Genomic DNA, 19660 nt, shown 5'->3' with positions numbered 1-19660 from the left:
GATTTTGTTGTGTGTGTGTATTTCTGAGACAGATACAGTCTATATTATTTATTTAAGAAAAAAATGTTGAGCATCTTATCTAAGAGAGAACTATGTTATTGTGAACTGGTTACTGAATAAACTTAAGTTAGAGACATTACATTCCACCAACAGCTGCCCATTAAAACAACAATAGCCTATACAATAAAGAATGTGTGTGTTCCCAGCCTTCACTTTCTCTGCTTCACCTTCCCTCTTCAGTCACTGAAGAATGGTGGCCTTGACCTTACATAACTTTTTGTACATTTTAGTAGGTTAAATAAAAAAGGTTAAATAAATCAAATATCCATCGCATTTTAAAAACCTCTCGCATCAGTTGCACGTTTGGGAATGCTGTTCTCCCGTAATAACATTTTGGAACATTCACGCATATGGCTGAGAGGAGTGAACACATTGCTGCTCTTGTAATGTGAATTATTCATAGTTTAGCAACTTTTAAGCTAAATGTTGTGATCTGTTTCAGCAGCCTCGTCTTTGTGCTTAAACATTTTAGTATGGAACCACTGTTGTATGCATTTTATATTTTTCTGGCCTATGGTCCCCCAACTTCTATTTAGAACCGTCCCAATGTCTGTTTTGAACTATCACAGAATTTATTTTTATTGTGCCCGGGAAGACGGGAAGCACTTCATTTCGAGCCCTGAATGGTACATCATTGCTGTGACAAATCCTCTTGTACTTACATCCACTTTGCATGCAGCACATGCTTTTTACCTGTGCTGCAGTTAATCTGCCTAACTGTATGCATCCATCTATCTATTTGTGTGTACCTCCATCAGAATCTGTAGCAGCGCAACACAGGAGCCCAGGAATGATGTCGTGGCACCGTCTCCCATTCCCACATCCTGAATACACAGAGACACCACCAATGTTATATACCATTATGTGCACGTCTATTCACAGCCCAAGCTCAACAAGTCCCAATCAGAGAGGTAGATGTGTAGCTGAATAGAGCAGGGCTCTGCTCACCCGTCGACACAGGCGGTCTTTAGGGGCCTTCCCCACCTGTGGAGAGGAAACACAAACAATCTTTCATGAAACAAAAATATAGGACACCAGTTTTCTGTTCTGTTGAAAACAGAACCCATTTGAGTCCCACTATGAAATACTAATCTTGTGACAGTTGTAATAGCGTGAGAATGTTCAGCTATGCAAATATATTGGTACATTTCAGCTGATGTCTGCAGAAAACCCTACAACTTCGACCAAACTAAATGTAAAATCGTATTTCTACACAAGTGAAATGTCAGTTTTATCGCCTTCAGTTGAAAAGTGAAGAGCATTATAAAAAATAATTATGATCGTGACGTTTCATGCATCAGAACTCTCTCACATACAAACACACACAAAAAAGAAATTGCTGCTCACCTTCTCCATAAGGAAAGCAGCAGCTGAGAAACGTTTAACGATGAACGTGTTCCACATCATTGAGGAGATGCCTGCAGGAGAAAGACTCTTATAGTACAAACCAAGGGACACACAGCGTGAATATTAAATATGATTCTGTATTGTCTGACCCAGCTGGATGTGAGGACTAGAGACCAGCTTCAGGTGTTCCACTGCACAACACAGATACCGCCCCTCCTTCAGGGAGAGAAGAAAACATTAGATTTTACACCTTAAACTGTGTGTGTGTGTGTGTGTGTGTATATAGATGTGTATTGATGTGAGTGTCTGTAAGGGAAAGGGGGATAACCTAGTCAGTTGTACAACTGAATGCATTCAACTGAAATGTGTATAGATGTGAGTCTGTATGCTGGTACTGTTTGGAGCCAAACCTCTGGGTATTTGTTCCACTGCACCACGTACTCCCAGCAGCAGTGGGCAAAGAGCAGGTCAGGAGAGAGGGAGTCTGGGAAACGCTGACACACAGACACCAGCAGCTCTGGAGGAACACAGAAAACACACTCTTTAATACAACAACCACACTTTCTATAGAGGAATCAGTTTAGCGACCATAGAGTACCCACTCACCTGCTGCCCTATTGAAGTCTGCATCCTCCTGGCTTTTCTCCCTCAGCACTGGCTGGGAGGGCTGTTCTGTCCTCTGGGCCTCCCCCCTCCTCTGCAGCATGTCCTTCAGCCACTCAGGGGCCAAGTCCTGCCTGAACACCCACTTAGCCACACTGTCTGCTATACCACCTGAGAGAAGGAAGAAAAAAAAAAGGGGGGGGGGAAATCTACTGTTCATGTGATTGGATTGGTGAAAGCAAAGTTTCACTTTACCACTCTCACCAATCCCAAGCCTCTCAGATCTGAGATTCCTTCAAGGATTTAAGGTAAGGATTATGGGCTTTTTATTCAAAGTGGCTGCGGCTCTGACTTTTCTAGATCTTTCTTCCTGGGGGTTAAAGGTCTAGAAGCTTCTGCGCATGTTGGATTCTGTACTTTACACACAGTCTCTGCTCTACTCGTAGAGAACAGGCTACTCTGGCAAATGGTGCTCGTTTAATAGTTACCGGTAGATCAAAGCTGAATCAATGTCTGCAACATCACAGTGACAATTTATAATAGCATAGTATACCGTTATTGGAATGAAGCTGAAATGGTCTAACCACAAGGACACCATAGTGAAGGCACGACAGCGACTCTTCAACCTCAGGATGCTGAAAAAATTCAGCCTGTCCCCGTGGGCCCTCTCAGTGTTCTACAGGAGCACCATTGAGAGCATACTGTCGTGCTGCGTCACAGCCTGGTACGGCAACTCCACCGCCGTGGACCGCACGGCTTTTCAGAGGGTGATACGTGCAGCCGAATGCACCACTGGGCGCACACTACCTACCCTACAGGACACCTACAACACCAGGTGCTGCAGGAAGGCCAAGAGGATCATCAGGGACCCCCAGCCATGCCCTGTTCTCCCCGATTCAATCACTCAGAAGCAGGCAGTACATGGCAAAAAACTGAGACTGGCCAATAGTTTCTACCCCCACACCCTCAACTCTCACTTACCTGCTATTCCCCCTACGGACATCGTTTCTCCGGCCATTTCTTATGAGATCTCAGGATGACGTGTGAGTGGTGGCATTTCTCTCTCATGCGGCCACAGCGCGCGCCACTGGGCAAAAATACGCTATATATTTTTTTTTCTTCTCAAATTGGACAACTCGTTGCTGACAGGTGTATAAAATCAAACACACAAGCCATGCAATCTCCATGGACAAACATTGACAGTAGAATGTCACCTTAGTTCGTCAAATTTCTTTCCTGCTAAAGCTGCCCCGGTCAACTGTAAGTGCTGTTATTGTGAAGTGGGAATGTCTAGGAGCAACAACAGCTAAGCCACGAAGTGGTAGGCCACACAAGCTCACAGAATAGGACCGCCAAGTGCTGAACGCATAGCGAAGTAAAAATCGTCTGTCCTCGGCTGGAACACTCACTACCGAGTTCCAAACTGTCTCTGGAAGCAACGTCAGCACAATAACTGTTCGTCGGGAGTTTCATGAAATGGGTTTCCATGGCCGAGCAGTCACACACAAGCCTAAGATCACCATGCGCAATGCCAAGCGTTGGCTAGAGTGGTGTAAAGCTTGCCACTATTGGACTCTGGAGCAGTGGAAACATGTTCCTGGAGTGATGACTCACCCTTCACCATTTGGAAGTACAAAAGACGAACCTTGGTTTGGCAGATGCCAGGAGAACGCTAACTGCCCCAGTGCATAGTGCCAACGGTAATGTTTGGTGGAGGAGGAAATGGCCTGGGGCTATTTTTCATGGTTCAGGCTAGGCCCTTAGTTCCAGTGAAGGGAAATATCATCGCTACAGCATACGATGACATTCTAGACGATTCTGTGCTTCCAACTTTGTGGCAAAAGTTTGGGGAAGGCCTTTTCTTTTTTCAGCATGACAATGCCACTGTGCACAAAGCGAGGTCCATACAGAAATTATTTCTCAAGATCGGTGTGGAAGAACTTGACAGGCCTGCACAGAGCCCTGATCTCAACCCCATCGAACACTTTTGAGATTAATTGGAATGCAGACTGCGAGCCAGGCCTAATCGCCCAACATCAGTGCCCGACCTCACTAATGCTCTTGCGGCTGAATGGAAGCAAGTCCCCACAGCAATGTTCCAACATCTAGTGGAAAGCCTTCCCAGAAGAGTGGAGGCTGCTATAGCTGCAAAGGGGGGACAAACTCCATAATAATGCCCATGATTTTGGAATTAAATGTTTGACAACCAGGTGTCCACATACTTTTGGTCACATAATGCATGTGCTTTGATTGAATCAAAACACAGGTATGCTGTTTGTTAACACCATCTGCTCAAAAGTTCGCTCCAAAAAATAATTATCATTCACGATTGACAGTGAGAAAAGTGAAGGGAGGGTGAACACACAAATTTGTGCGCCAAGTAACACATGCGCAGAACATGATCCGGATCTTTCCATTGGGTTCTAGTGAGACGGGGCGGAAATTGGCGTTTACCTACAGATTCGCAGCCACAGCCTTTTTTATTTCTTATAGTATTTCTTAACTTCTTGGTGACTGGGGGGGCAGTATTGAGTAGCTTGGATGAATAAGGTGCCCAGAGTAAACTGCCTGCTACACAGCCATAAAAGCAAGAAAATGCATATAACTTGTATATTTGGATAGAAAACACTGAAGTTTCTAAAATTGTTTGAATGATGTCTGTGAGTATAACAGAACTCATTTGGCAGGCGAAAACCTGAGAAAATTCCAACCAGGAAGTGGGAAATCTGAGGTTTATAGGTTTTCAACTCATAGCGTATCAAAGATACAGTGGGATATTAGTCATGTTGCACTTCCTAAGGCATCCACTAGATGTCAACAGTCTTAAGAACTTTGTTTGATGCTTCTACTGTGAAGTGGGGCCGAATGAGAGGGGATTGAGCCAGGTGTCTGGCAGATTTCCACGAGCTCGTGACGAGCGGTCACGTGAAAGTTAGCTTGCATTCCATTGCTTTTCTACAGACAAAGGAATTCTCCGGTTGGTACATTATTGAAGATTTATGATTAAAAACAACCTAAAGATTGATTCTATACTTCGTTTGACATGTTTCTACGACATGTAATATAACTTTTTGGACTTTGTCAGACCTTTCGGCTGGACTTGCACGTGCGTTTGGATTTGTTTACCAAACGCCCTAACAAAAGGAGGTATTTGTACATAAATTCCGAACTTTATCGAACAAATCAAACATTTATTGTGGAACTGGGATTCCTGGGAGTACATTCTGATGATCATCAAAGGTAAGTGAATATTTAGAATGCTATTTCTGACTAATGTTGGCTCCACAACATGGCGGATATCTCTTTGGCTGTTTTGGAGCGCCGTACTCAGATTGCATGGTATGCTTTTTCCGTAAAGAAAAAAATCTGACACAGCGGTTGCATTAACTTTATGGCTGCAGGGGCAGTATTGAGTAGCTTGGATGAAAAGGTGCCCATTGTAAACGGCCAACTCCTCAGTCTCAGTTGCTAATATATGCATATTATTATTAGTATTGGATAGAAAACACTCTGAAGTTTCCAAAACTGTCAAAATATTGTCTGTGAGTAGAACAGAACTGATATATCAGGCAAAACCCTGAGGAAAATCAAAACAGGAAGTGGCTTCTATTTTGAAAACTCCATGTTCCATAGCCTCCCTTTGCTGGATTTAAAGGGATATGAACCAGATTCCTTTTCCTATCGCTTCCTCAAGGTGTCAGTCTTCAGACATAGTTTCAGGCTTTTATTTTGAAAATTGAGCCAGAACGATAACATCGCGTTAAGTGGTCACATGAGTTTTGCTCACGCAACAGAGTTTGGATAGGTATTGCTTTTCCCTCTCCTACTGTGAAAGACATTTGCGGTTGATATATTATCGATTATATTTTTTTTAAACAACCTGAGGATTGATTATAAAAAAACATTTGACATGTTTCGGTGGACATTATGGAATTTTCGTCTGCGTTGTCGTGACCGCTCTTTCCTGTGGATTTCTGAACATAACGCGACAAACGGAGGTATTTTGGATATAAAAATAATCTTTATGGAACAAAAGGAACATTTGTTGTGTAACTGGGAGTCTCGTGAGTGAAAACATTCGAAGATCGAAGGTAAACGATTAACCTGTTGCTTCTACTCGGGACGCTTGCGTCCCAACTAGAGCTCTGGAAATGCAAATGCACTACGCTAAATGCTAATAGTATTAGTTAAAACTCAAAAGTTCATTAAAATACACATGCAGGGTATCGAATTAAAGCTACACTCGTTGTGAATCCAGGCAACAAGTCAGATTTTTAAAATGCTTTTCGGCGAAAGCATGAGAAGCTATTATCTGATAGCATGCAACACCCCAAAAGACCCACAGGGGACGTAAACAAAATAATTAGCATTTCGGCGTTACACAAACCCCACAATAAAATAGAAAACATTCATTACCTTTCACCATCTTCTTTGTTGGCACTCCTAGATGTCCCATAAACACTATTTGGGTCTTTATTTCGATTAAATCGGTCCATATAAAGCCTAGATATCGTTATATGTAGACTGTGTGATAAACGAAAAAAACATAGTTTCAAAACGTAACGTCATTTTTTAAATTCAAAAGTCGACGATAAACTTTCACAAAACACTTGAAATACGTTTGTAATGCAACTTTAGGTATTAGTAAACGTTAATAAGCGATAAAATTCATCAGGAGGCGATGTAAAGATCATTAGCTGTCCGTCTGGAAAAATGTCCGGCTAGAAACTCAACGAAAATATCCGGTCCTAGACCTAGGAGATACGGTGCCCTGCATGTGTTTGACCAAGAAAAAACTCGAAGGGAAATGACAAGACTCTAGACACCGTGTGGAAGCTGTAGGTACTGCAACCTCAGTCAATTAATTGTGGTTCACCTTTATCAATGGGTTCAAGTAGCGCATGGATATATTTTCCCATTTTCAGTGATCAGTTTTTCCTGTGCTTTTCGATGTAAATGCCGTTCTGGTAAAGCCACAGCAGTGATTTAACCAGTTTTTTAAACGTCTGAGTGTTTTCTATCCACACAGACTAAGCAAATGCATATACTATATTCCTGGCATGAGTAGCAGGGCGCTGAAATGTTGCGCGATTTTTAACAGAATGTTCAAAAAAGTAGAGGGTCGACTTAAGAGGTTAATTTGATTGCTTTTCTGATTTTCGTGACCGAGCTTCCTGATGCTAAATGTACTTAATGTTTTATCGTGCGATCGATAAACTTACACAAACGCTTGGATTGCTTTCGCTGTAAAGCATCACAACAGGTGGATTAACAAAAGGCTAAACTGTGTTTTCCTATATTGCACTTGTGATTTCATGAATATAAATATTTGTAGTAATATTTATTGAATGCAGCGCTATGCTATTCAGTGGTTGTTGATGACACTTATCCCGATAGGGGGATTGCAGCCATAACAAGTTAAGGAGAAGTTTATCTAAAGTTCCATGTATAATAGTTGTATGTTTTATCAATGTTTATTATGAGTATTTCTGTAAATTGATGTGGCTCTCTGCAAAATCACCATATGTTTTGGAACTACTGAACATAACACGCCAATGTAAACTGATTTTTGGATATAAATATTCACTTTATCGAACAAAACATACATGTATTGTGTAACATGAAGTCCTATGAGTGTCATCTGATTAAGATCATCAAAGGTTAGTGATCAATTTTATCTATATTTCTGCTTTTTGTGACTCCCCTCTTTGGCTGGAAAAATGGCTGTTTTTCTGTGACTTGGTGGTGACCTAACAATCGTTTGTGGTGCTTTCGCTGTAATCAGACACTGTGGCTGGATTAACAAGAATTGTATCTTTAAAATGGTGTAAAATACTTGTATGCTTGGATTTTTAATTATGAGATTTTTGTTGTTTTGAATTTGGCGCCCTGCACTTTCACTGGCTGTTGACGGGGTGGGACGCTACCGTCCTGAATATCCCAGAGAGGTTAAGTATTCGTTCAGTACCTCGGCCCCCCTCCAGCAGGGCTTTGACTGAGCAGTGTGGTGTGGCGCCCCCTGGTGTTCCTTTAAGAGGCGCCACACACAGCAGCGTCTGCAGGGCCAGCACGTCCTCCAGCTGTCTCACACACACCGCCCACTGCTCCAGCTCCAACGACACCGCCTCCCACTCTGACTGAAACTGACACATACACACAGAGTCAGTGATGAAGCACACACACATCAGTGTGTGTGTGTGTGTTACCTTAGTCTCGGCCAGGCTGGTGATGTTATCCTTGGCAGCGCGGTGAGCCACTATTGCAGCCAGCAGGGCAGCAGCAGCACTGTGTGACTGGACACACGCAGACCGCACCTGCTGCCACCAGGGGGAGACACACTGCATGTCCCACGACGACTCCACCGCACCTAAGGAGAGGAGGAAACAGAGACGTCTCTGAAAGTCAATGGAAGTCCACCACAGGAGGCTGCTGAGGGGAGGATGGCTCATAATAATGACCGGAACAGAACAAATGGAATGGCATCAAACACTTCGAAACCATACATGTGATACCATTCCACAATTCTGCTCCAGCCATTACCACAAACCTGTCCGCCCCAAAGAAGGTGCCACTAGCCTCCTGTGGACTCCACTACCTATTATCTAACCACAACCCAACTGCTAACTCAATTGTATCACAGCACAGACCACCTTACAAAATACGATGTGATCGCACACCTTTCATGGAGCTGAGGGCAGTGAGGAGTGTGTGTAGGTGTCTGACGGCCTTTGGTTTCTTCAATACTTCCTTCTCTCTGTGCAGCCATACACTCAGCAGCAGAGACTGAGGGAAAGAACACACACATAAGGAAATGTAACTCATCCATGTTGTCTATTTGAGTCTATTCTTCCTCCCATACCTAAATCTCCCCTTCCTTGAATCGGAGGTACGGATCAAAAAAGATGGATGAATACATACAGTTGGGCAGATGAAGAAATGTCCCTGCACTGAAGCACAGGTAAAAAGCATGTGCTGCATGCAGAATGGATATTAGTGCACGTCACACTCCCATCCTTTTGCCGTACCACCCTCCCTCTCCTCACCAGTAAATGCTGTGGGCTGATGCCTGTCTCCTGTAGTGTGTCACAGACCTTCTGTAGAGGGCTCTCTCCTATCAGACAGCCCCAGAACAGAAAGCTCCCTACAGGGTAAACAACAACACAGTCTTACCCTTTATACTCATAGGTTTCAAGTTTCACGTTTTAATGTCACGGGCACAATTACACATTTTGCCATGGAGCGAAGGGAAAATGTAGCAGTTTTAATTAAAGCTAATTTCCTGCAATTTTACACATTTTCAATGTCACGTGCACAAGTACAGTGAAATGCCTTTCTTGCAAGCTCTAACCCCAACAATGCAGTAATCAATAACAATGTAATACTACAAATAATAAGGTATAACAAAAACACACAAGATACGAGAAAGCAAGAATACATTTTATAGGTTCAGTCAGTTCCAATATCATATTTACAATGTGCAAGAGATACTGGAGTGATAGAGGTAGATTTGTATAGGGGTAATGTGACTTGTGTGTGTGTGTGTGCGCGCGTTCCTCCTACCCAGTTGTGTCCAGTCTGCGTCAGGCCCTGGGACCACCCTGATCTCCTCTCCTTCACACTCCATCTGGGACAGGAAGCCGCGTACAGGAAGTGATGCGTCAGGGGAGTCCTGGGCAAATGAGACGGAGGGGCGGGAGCCGGAGGTGAGCTCGGTGTAGCGCTGCAGGATGAGGGAGACACGGGCTAGCTCCTCCTCTACACCGGCAACCTCCGTCTGGATAGGAAGAGGAAGAAAAGAGAGAAAAGAAGAGTAGTTCAGAATGCTGTACTCACAGGTTTAGGGTGTGTATGTGTGTATGGGTTGGTTCTTATATCCTTGTGGGGACCCACATTTTTTTAATTGACAAGATTAGCAAACATATTGTAGGTATGACATGCCAGAAACAAACGCTGACACTACACATCCTAGTATATCTGACCAAATTATGAAAGACAAGAATTGTCATTTTGAATTTCGTAAAGTGAGTGTGGAAGAGGTGAAAAAAAATTATTGACAAGACAAGCCACCGGGGTCAGACAACTTGGATGGAAAATTACTGCGGATAATAGCAGACGATATTGCCACATCTTCCATTGAAGCCTACTAGAAAGTGTGTGCCCTCATGCCTGGAGGGAAGCGAAAGTAATTCCGCTACCTAAGAATATTAAAGCCCCTTTACTGCCTCAAAAAAAAGAATTGTTTGACCAGATACAAAGCTATTTCACAGTAAACAAATTAACAACAGACTTTCAGCATGCAGCACTGATGAGTGGCTGAGAGAAATGTATAATAAAAAGATTTGGGGGACTGTTTAGTTAGACTTCAGTGTGGGTTTTGACATTATCGATCATAGTCTGCGTTATGGCTGCTATATTGTGGATAAAGAGTTACCTGTCTAACAGAACATAGAGGGTGTTCTTTAATGTAAGCCTCTCCAACATAATCCAGGAATTCCCCAAGGCTGCTATCTAGGCCCATTACTTTTTTCAAATCTTTACTAGCGACATACCTCTGGCTTTGAGTAAAGCCAGTGTGTCTATGTATGTGGATGACTAAACACTATACACATCAGCTACTACAGTGACTGAAACACTTAACAAAGAGCTGCAGTTGGTGTCCGACTGGGTGGCAAGGAATAAATTAATCCTAAATATTTCTAAAACTCAAAGCATTGTATTTGGGATAAATCAATCACTCAACCCTAAACCTCAACTAAATCTTGTAATAAATCAAATAGAAATTGAGCAAGGTGAGGTGACTAAATTGCTCAGAGTAACACTGGATTGTAAACTGTGATGGTAAAAACATTGATACAACAGAGACAACAGTCTGTCCATAATAAAGCGCTGCTCTATCTTCTTTACAACACTATCAACAAGGCAGGTCCTACAGGCTCTAGTTTTGTCGCACCAGGACTACTGTTTATTCGTGTAGACAGGTGCCACAAAGAGGGACTGTCAAGGCTGGCCCTTGGATGTACACAGAGGAAACATTAATAATATGCATGTCAATCTCTCCTGGCTCAAAGTGGAGGAGAGATTGACTTCATCACTTCTTGTATTTGTGAGAGGTATTGACATGTTGAAAGCACTGAGCTGTCTGTTTAAATGACTAGCACAAAGCTCAGACACCCATGCGTACCCCACAAGACATGCCACCAGAGGTCTCTTCACAGTCCCCAAGTCCAGAACAAACTACAGGAGGAGCACAGTACTACATAGAGCCACGACTACATGGAACACTATTCCACATCAGGTAACTCACACCAGCAGTAGAATCAGATTTTAAAAAACAGATGAAAAAAAATACACCTTATAGAACAGCAGGGACTGTGAAGCAACACAAACATAGGCACAAACACATGCACACACACGATAACATAGGCACTATACACCCACGTACACATGGATTTTGTGTTGTAGATATATTGTAGTGGAGTAAGTGCCAGAGGGCACACAGCGTGTTGTGAAATCTGTTATGAATGCATTGTATTGTTTTTAAAATGGTATAACTGCCTTAATTTTGCCAGACCCCAGAAAGAGGAGCTGCTGCCTTTATGGGGATCCATAATAAATACAAAATCCCCACAAGGATAGTAAAACAAGGAAAATTCTCCCTCATGGGGACATTTTCCACATCCCCACGAGGGCAAGGCTATTTTAAACTTAGGGGTTAGGGTTAAGTTTAGAATTAAATTAAGGCTAAGGGGTTCTTGATTCAATTTAATTGATTTAACCTTTGTTTAACTTGGCAAGTCATTTAAGAACAAATTCTTATTTACAATGAAGGCCTACCGGGGAACAGTGGGTTAACTGCCTTGTTCAGGGGCAGAACGACAGATTTTTATCTTGTCAGCTCGGGGATTCGATCCAGTATTTCTGTTACTAGCCCAACGCTCTACCCAATAGGCTACCTGCCGGGATAGGGTTATGGGAAGGGTAAATTTGATTTTGAATGGAAATAAATTTTAGATCCCAACGAGGATAGAAGAACAAAATGCGTGTGAATGCGTAGTGGTTCTGCCCTCACAGGTTTAGTGTGTGCGTCTGTGCTAGCCTCCACAGTAGAGTGCAGCTGTTGGATGTCAGTGTAGAGCTGGAGCAGTTTCAGCTGGGAGGAACACAACTGGAGCAATGCTTCATCTACCGCCTCAGGGTCTGCAGGGACAACACACACACATTTGTACAAAAACATGGTTTTGATATTAATTCTCAATGAATGTCCAGAAACGCACAGTACCTTTCTCCCTGAGACTGGCCAGTAAGAGTCGGGTGATGTTGGTCAGACAGGAGACTGGAGCATTTTTATTGGCTAGCAGACACTCCAGGGCCTAAAGGGCAGGACAGAGAGCAGCAAGTAATAAGAAACGACATTCCCTGGGTGTGCTGACCCCCCCCATCTGTGTCTGGGTGTGTGTGCTCGTTGACCTGTTTCTTAATGGCAGGGTGTTTGATGTCCAGCAGTACACGCTGGGCCTCGCTCTCCAGGTAATCTGAGGAGAGAAGGTCAAAGGTAAGAAAGAGCTCGTTGTTTGCCCTGTCGAAATATTTCTGTAAAGGGCTTCCTTCAACCTCTTCATGTTCCCCCTCCATCTCACCTGGTTCCAACTCTCTGCTCTTCAGTAGTGTGGTCAGTCTCTTCAGCAGGTGCAGATCCTTTGCTCTCTCACTCTTCTTATCACTGAAACAGGAGTCAACGCTGTTTTGCGTGTGTATCTTTGCCATGTATGACAATCGAGAGACCACAGTGTTCGAAATAGCTTTTCACGTTCAAATAATTGTACACCTGATACAAAGTGTGTGTATGTACTCACCTGAGGGCCAGATGGAAGGGGACAGTGACAGTGCGTAGTGCTCCAGTAGCAGGGTCGAACAGACACACCTGCTGTGTGTGGAGCTGCCAGCCTTGACTGGTCACACTGTTCACCCCCATCAGCCGGTAGCCTGCATACAGCAACCTGACACACACACACAAGGGAATGGTTACAACTGCTTTAAATCAGAACTGTGTGTGTGTGTGTGTGTGTACCTGCAGTGTTTCCCGACAGTGAAGGCTCCTACTCGGGGGCCCTGCTGTGTGCCCCACACCTCCAGGATGCCTCTCCTGGGCGCGTAGATGACCAGAAACTGAGCATGGCGCCGTGGGAGGGGCGCGGACGGGGAGGACTCGCCCCTCCCCTCAGACACCTGTACCCAACCCAGCTGGGCGTCCCGGTAGCCTGGGGCAGGAGACAGTCAGAATTAGATTAGAACTAGATGTATAACCAGGGCCTTTTTCCAATTCAACAAAAACTAAACCCTACACAATGTTTGCTGTCTTTATAATAAACCAAAAAAACTCTTGTTACTGTTGAGTGTCAAAGGGAAACTCTATTTCTCTCCCTCTCACCCTTCCACATGCGGATGGCGATGCCTCTCCCCACGTCGAGCAGCATGACCCTGCCAAAGTCGTCCGTGACCCCAGCCAGAGTGTTACAGGGGGACAGACAGATGGACTCCCCATGACGCCGTGAGTCTGGGAGACCAAACCTGGGGCCGGGACAGAGAGGAAGGACAGGGTGAGGATGGGCTAGGTAATCAGTTCACTTAGAAATGGAAAACAAGTGAAAGTGATAAGGTAACTAGGCAAGTTGACTGCGTCAGAGTAAATGTGCAGAAGAAACCATTTCCTAGTTCTTCTAATAAGAGGGACGTGTTGTCACCTGACTGCCAGGGGCGTGGCCGGTTCCACCTTGGGCTTCTGTTTCTGAGTTGGCTCCTCCTCATTCGGTTTCTTCCACCCCAGCCACCCACTGAGAGACAGCGAGAGAGAGAAAGAGAAAATTAGATGGAGAAAGAGAAAGGGTACAGAGGCAATGCAGAAGAAAGAGTGAGAAGAGACAGAAGGGAAAGGAGATGAAAAATACACGGCAAACGAAATGCATAGACGGAGCCCTGAGCTGGAGGAAATCGTAGATATTTAAACTCATGGTTATAAGCAGAATCATAGCACCCACCCCCCGTGAGGGTATTGACAATCATACCGTGGGTATTTCAAAATACCCCGGTATACATGGTATACCGCCCGAGCCTAACATTCACTGAGAAATACACACCTGGCGGCGGTGAATAAGGCCGATGTGAGTTTGCTGGCCACAGCCAGAGCAACGTGGGAGAGGAGAGGCTGAGAGCTGCCCTAGAGGGAGGGAGAGAGAATAGGAGAGTCAGGAATCCCTGCTACTGGTCTGAACAAATGCTGACTGTTTTCTTAGCCGATAATAACTACGACTTTCTCTCAGAGATAAATAAACATGTGTGAGGTGAGAAAATGATGGACAGCAGCCAGACACAAACACACACCTCTATGGCATAGTAAAAGCCTGTGTAGGGTCCTCCCCCCACAGTTATGTACTGACTCATGGCGGGGAGGCTGCCCTTCACAGAGGCATGGAAACCCCCCAGGATAGACGCATTCCTCATCTGGTCAAACACACACAGGGTCATTATACCTGTGTAGTGAGGTATAGAAAGAGAGCACAGTTAGACTGGAGAACCTAGCTACACTTTCACTCAACCAGTATCCATCCAATCGATTCTTCATGATCTTCTCCCCCTTTCATCTCCACTCCCTGTCCTCCTTCCCCCCTCCAGCCCCTCCCACTCCCTGTCCTCCTTCCCCCTCCAGCCCCTCCCACTCCCTGTCCTCCTTCCCCTCCAGCCCCCCACTCCCTGTCCGTCCCCCTGTCCTCCTCCATCCCCCACTCCCTGTCCTCCTTCCCCTCCCCCACTCCCTGTCCTCCTTCCCCCTCCAGCCCCCCACTCCCTGTCCGTCCCCCTGTCCTCCTTCCCCCTCCAGCCCCCACTCCCTGTCCGTCCCCCTGTCCTCCTTCCCCTCCAACTCCCTGTCAGTCACCCCTGTCCTCCTTCCCCCTCCAGCCCCCTCACCCTGTCCTCCTTCCCCCTCTCCCTGTCCTCCTTCCCCCTCCCACACTCCCTGTCCGTCCTCCTTCCCCCTCCAGCCCCCCTCTCCCTGTCCTCCTTACCCCTCCAGCACCCCCACTCCCTATCCCTCCCCCTGTCCTCCTTCCCCCTCCAGCCCCCTCCCAGTCTGTCCTCCTTCCCCCTCCAGCCCCCCACTCCCTATCCCCCCCCCTCCCTGTCCGTCCCCCCACTCCCTTGTCTCCTTCCCCCCACTCCCTGTCCTCCTTCCCCCTCCAGCCCCCCACTCCCTGTCCGTCCCCCTGTCCTCCTTCCCCCCACTCCCTGTCCGTCCCCGTCCTCCTTCCCCCCACTCCGTCCTCCTTCCCCTCCAGCCCCCCACTCCCTATCCTCATGCCCCCTCCCTATCTCCCCCTCCCCTTCCCCTCCAGCCCCCCTCCCCTGTCCGTCCCCCACTCCCTGTCCGTCCCCCTGTCCTCCTTCCCCTCCAGCCCCCCACTCCCTGTCCGCCCCGTTCTCCTTCCCCCACTCCCTGTCCGTCCCCCTCCAGCCCTCCCACTCCCTGTCCGTCCTCCGTCCCCCTCCAGCCCTCACACTCCCTGTCCGTCCCCCTGTCCTCCTCCTTCCCCCTCCAGCCCTCCCACTCCGTCCCCCTGTCCTCCTTCCCCCTCCAGCCCTCCCACTCCCTGTCCGTCCTCCTTCCCCCTCCAGCCCTCCCACTCCCTGTCCTCTTTCCCCCTCCAGCCCCCCACTCCCTGTCCTCCTTCCCCCTCCAGCCCCCCACTCCCTAATTCCCCCCCACTCCCTGTCCTCCTTCCCCCACTCCCTGTCCTCCTTCCCCCCACTCCCTGTCCGTCCCCCTGTCCTCCTTCCCCCACTCCCCGTCCGTCCCCGTCCTCCTTCCCCCCACTCCGTCCTCCTTCCCCCTCCAGCCCCCCACTCCCTATCCTCCTGCCCCCTCCCTATCCCCCCCCATTCCCCCTCCAGCCCCCCCCCCCTGTCCGTCCCCACACTCCCTGTCCGTCCCCCTGTCCTCCTTCCCCCCACTCCCTGTCCTCCTTCCCCCTCCAGCCCCCCACTCCCTGTCCGCCCCGTCCTCCTTCCCCCCCACTCCCTGTCCGTCCCCCTCCAGCCCTCCCACTCCCTGTCCGTCCTCCGTCCCCCTCCAGCCCTCACACTCCCTGTCCATCCCCCTGTCCTCCTCCAGCCCTCCCACTCCCTGTCCGTCCTCCTTCCCCCTCCAGCCCTCCCACTCCCTTTCCGTCCCCCCTGTCCTCCTTCCCCCTCCAGCCCTCCCACTCCCTGTCCGTCCTCCTTCCCCCTCCAGCCCTCCCACTCCCTGTCCGTCCCCCTGTCCTCCTTCCCCCTCCCACACTCCCTGTCAGTCCTCCTTCCCCCTCCAGCCCCCCTCTCCCTGTCCTCCTTACCCCTCCAGCACCCCCACTCCCTATCCCTCCCCCTGCCCTCCTTCCCCCTCCAGCCTCCCTCCCACACTCCCTGTCTGTCCTCCTTCCCCCTCCAGCCCCCCACTCAGTCCTCCCCCTCCAGCCCCCCACTCCCTATCCCTCCCCTGTCCTCGTTCCCCCTCCAGCCCCCCACTCCCTGTCCTCCTCCCTCCAGCCCCCCACTCCCTATCCTCCTGCCCCTTCCCCCTGTCCGTCCCCCCACTCCCTGTCCTCCTCCCTCCCCCCATTCCCTGTCCTCCTTCCCCCTCCAGCCCCCCACTCCCTGTCCGTCCCCCTGTCCTCCTTCCCCCTCCCACACTCCCTGTCAGTCCTCCTTCCCCCTCCACTCCCACTCCCCCCCTCTCCCTGTCCTCCTTACCCCTCCAGCACTCCCCCCACTCCCTATCCCTCCCCTGTCCTCCTTCCCCCTCCAGCCCCCTCCCACACTCCCTGTCTGTCCTCCTTCCCCCTCCAGCCCCCCCCACTCCCTGTCCTCCTTCTCCCTCAAGCCCCCCACTCCCTGTCCTCCTTCTCCCTCCAGTCCTCCTTCCCCCCCACTCCCTATCCTCCTGCCCCCCCCCTCCCCCTGTCCGTCCCCCCACTCCCTGTCCTCCTTCTTCCCCCCACTCCCTGTCCTCCTTCCCCTCCAGCCCCCCACTCCCTGTCCGTCCCCCTGTCCTCCTTCCCCCCCACACTCCCTGTCCTCCTTTCCAGCCCCCCACTCCGTCCTCCTTCCCCCTCCAGCCCCCCACACCATATCCTCCTGCCCCTCCCTATCCCCATCCATCCATCCAACCCTCCCTCCTGTCTCTCACCCACGCTGCTGTGGTCAACGATAGCATCCATGTCCTGTAGACCCCACTTCTTATAGGCCAGAGGAGGAGGCTGGACCACCTCACTGCCTGCTGCCGCCGCTGGGGAGGGGAGAAAGAAGACATGCACATAGAAAGTTAAGAATAATGACAAAGGGAAGGGTTTTGGAGGAAGAGAGGGTAGACAGAGAGAAAGAGGAGATGAGGAAAAAAGTAAATGGTATGGAATTCCAGTATACTGTATATCACCTCAAGCTACAATACACGAAATATACAAAACACACTACAGGTACTATGCTAAGTGTCAAAAACTAGCTTGTGTGCGCGTGTCAGTACCTGCATCCTTTCTGGCGAACCCAGCCAGCAAATAGAGAAGATGGTTCTATTAAAACATAGGACTACTTTGAATTTTTACATTGAAATTTCAGAATAAAAAAAATAAATAATAATAATAATAATAATTAAAGAGCAACAATAAAATAACAGTAACGGTAGAGGTCCTGGATGGCAGGAAGCTTGGCCCCAGTGATGTACTGGGCCGTACGCACTACCCTCTGTACAGCTGTTTGAAGCTAGTGGACCAAAACCGAAAGTAACTTACCATGAGCTTTAAAAATTATATTTTTTTTAATTGAAAATATATTTCAGAGATTTACATGGCACAATGATAAACTGAAATTGAGCGAACAGTGTAGAATTTTTGCAACCAGGAAATTACTTAGCGATTTCCACTAGATAACACAGTCTCAAAGTCAGAACAGCTTTCCCAATTTGACAACAGATGCCTCTCCGGCGGCAGAAATCAATAGGCGAATACCACAGCCAATCACAACACTGTGAAACACTATCGTTACACTACTAGCGACAGATATATTATGGATATTTTCTGAAATGAAAATGCAATTATTATTTTTTAATTACATTTTAGTCATTTAACAGACGCTCTTATCCATAGCACCATTAATGCATTACTAAAACTAGTTTTACAACTACTACTACCATACCTGTCCTGCTACTATAGTACTTTAACAAACAGACACAAAAACACACACACATGCAGCAGTACCTCGAGCCACCTGGTTTCTGCAGGCCCGTAGAGACTGGAAGAGACTGAAGCCGTCGATGGTGACCAGGGCTGCTGGGTAAAGGATACTCAGCTCCTCATGCTGACACAGAGACAAAGAGAGAGACTCACAAATACAAAGTGTCACCAAGAGAACCTTGGTCTCCAGGCCCAGAGAGCAGTCAGTGTTTCGACGTGTGCCATAGTCGTACCTGCTCGGTGACACCGGGGTGGCGGGGGATCTCATAAGTGCGACACTTGAGCCTCAGGACAGGGTCCTCATTCAACAGCTGGGCTAGGAGTAGGACCCCACTCTGACAAAACACACAACACCGTTAGATTAACACCAGCCAGACTCCTGATGATATTCTGCCTTCCAGGTCACGGAAGTAAATGCTGCTATACCTCGGTGTAGAAGCGTACATAGCCAGATGAGAAGCCCACGACAATACATGTCCAGTCTGGTCGACCCGTGGAACTCCTGAACGCAGACGGAGAGAAGGTTAATACTCAGCAATAGAACAAACTTAAGATACACACTGATATGTGCACAGAAGTGAACACATTAGGTGGCTTACCTCTTCTGGCTGGCCAAAGGTATACAGATTACGTTGCTCACACTCTCCCTGTAGAGAGACGCACAGTGAATCTGGAATCACATCTGCTTTCTGTGTCCTTTCCTCTCCTCACATTCCTCTCTCATCTGCCCGTGTTTCTTCCCCACCTCCCTCATCCCCCTGTTCTCTCCCCCTGTCTCATCCATCCACCCCCATGTTTCTTCCCCTCCTCCCTCTCGTCCCACGGATTCTACCACCCCTCCTCCCCCTGTTCTCTCCCCCTGTCTCATCCATCCACCCCCATGTTTCTTCCCCTCCTCTCTCTCGTCCCCCGGATTCTACCACCCCTCCTCGCACTGTTCTCTCACCCCTCGTTGGTGCTGAGAGTTCCACTCCAGGACACAGCCAGCGTCATCCCCTCTCTGCCTCCGTCATCTGTTTGCCACCTCGCTGTCGGAGACGAGAGAAAAAGGCAACACACATCCCCCTCACAATCAACAGCAGTGTGTCATGTCTGTGCGTGTGTACATTAAACGTGAGCGTCTGTGTTTTGGGAGACATACCTGAGAGAAACACAGCCTTGCTGCCTTTGGCGACGACCATCAGGTCTGAGCAGGGAGACAGAGACACCACACAGTCCTGCAGCCAAGGGGCGCTGACTGCTGCAGTGTCCTCCTCCACCCCCTGAGGAACACACCACAACAGGACCAATCCTCAGAGATCACAGACGGCTATGGAAGAGTGCTATCTGATTTTTGTGCACAGGACAAAAGGCATAATGAAGGATTTTTAGGGATTTTTCTGCTGTTGTAATCC

General features: G+C 47.8%; 1 protein-coding gene across 2 annotated transcripts in view; it reads right to left on the bottom strand.

Annotated features, from left to right (window-relative positions):
- Positions 1–19660, bottom strand: part of LOC115138362 (rab3 GTPase-activating protein non-catalytic subunit-like) — a 28911-nt gene that overhangs the window by 3946 nt on the left and 5305 nt on the right. Inside the window, exons 3-30 of one of the 2 annotated variants that reach the window (XM_029675152.2) lie at positions 19408–19528; positions 19213–19294; positions 18866–18913; positions 18693–18768; positions 18500–18601; positions 18291–18390; positions 17228–17326; positions 14389–14537; positions 14145–14224; positions 13752–13841; positions 13439–13578; positions 13079–13268; positions 12864–13007; positions 12648–12730; positions 12478–12542; positions 12290–12380; positions 12080–12207; positions 9571–9784; positions 9054–9151; positions 8688–8793; positions 8217–8377; positions 7979–8153; positions 2014–2181; positions 1818–1924; positions 1557–1623; positions 1408–1478; positions 1009–1044; positions 810–884 (exon numbers count right to left, since the gene is read on the bottom strand). In XM_029675152.2, the coding sequence (XP_029531012.2) occupies positions 810–884; positions 1009–1044; positions 1408–1478; positions 1557–1623; positions 1818–1924; positions 2014–2181; positions 7979–8153; positions 8217–8377; positions 8688–8793; positions 9054–9151; positions 9571–9784; positions 12080–12207; positions 12290–12380; positions 12478–12542; positions 12648–12730; positions 12864–13007; positions 13079–13268; positions 13439–13578; positions 13752–13841; positions 14145–14224; positions 14389–14537; positions 17228–17326; positions 18291–18390; positions 18500–18601; positions 18693–18768; positions 18866–18913; positions 19213–19294; positions 19408–19528 (3066 nt within the window). Of the gene's footprint in view, positions 1–809; positions 885–1008; positions 1045–1407; positions 1479–1556; positions 1624–1817; positions 1925–2013; positions 2182–7978; positions 8378–8687; positions 8794–9053; positions 9152–9570; positions 9785–12079; positions 12208–12289; positions 12381–12477; positions 12543–12647; positions 12731–12863; positions 13008–13078; positions 13269–13438; positions 13579–13751; positions 13842–14144; positions 14225–14388; positions 14538–17227; positions 17327–18290; positions 18391–18499; positions 18602–18692; positions 18769–18865; positions 18914–19212; positions 19295–19407; positions 19529–19660 lie in introns of both variants that reach the window. The other variant, XM_065025648.1, reaches the window with a different exon arrangement.

Source organism: Oncorhynchus nerka, linkage group LG12, assembly GCF_034236695.1.
Source record: "Oncorhynchus nerka isolate Pitt River linkage group LG12, Oner_Uvic_2.0, whole genome shotgun sequence".
NCBI lineage: Eukaryota > Metazoa > Chordata > Actinopteri > Salmoniformes > Salmonidae > Oncorhynchus > Oncorhynchus nerka.
This window is presented reverse-complemented; position numbering and strand designations above follow the sequence as displayed.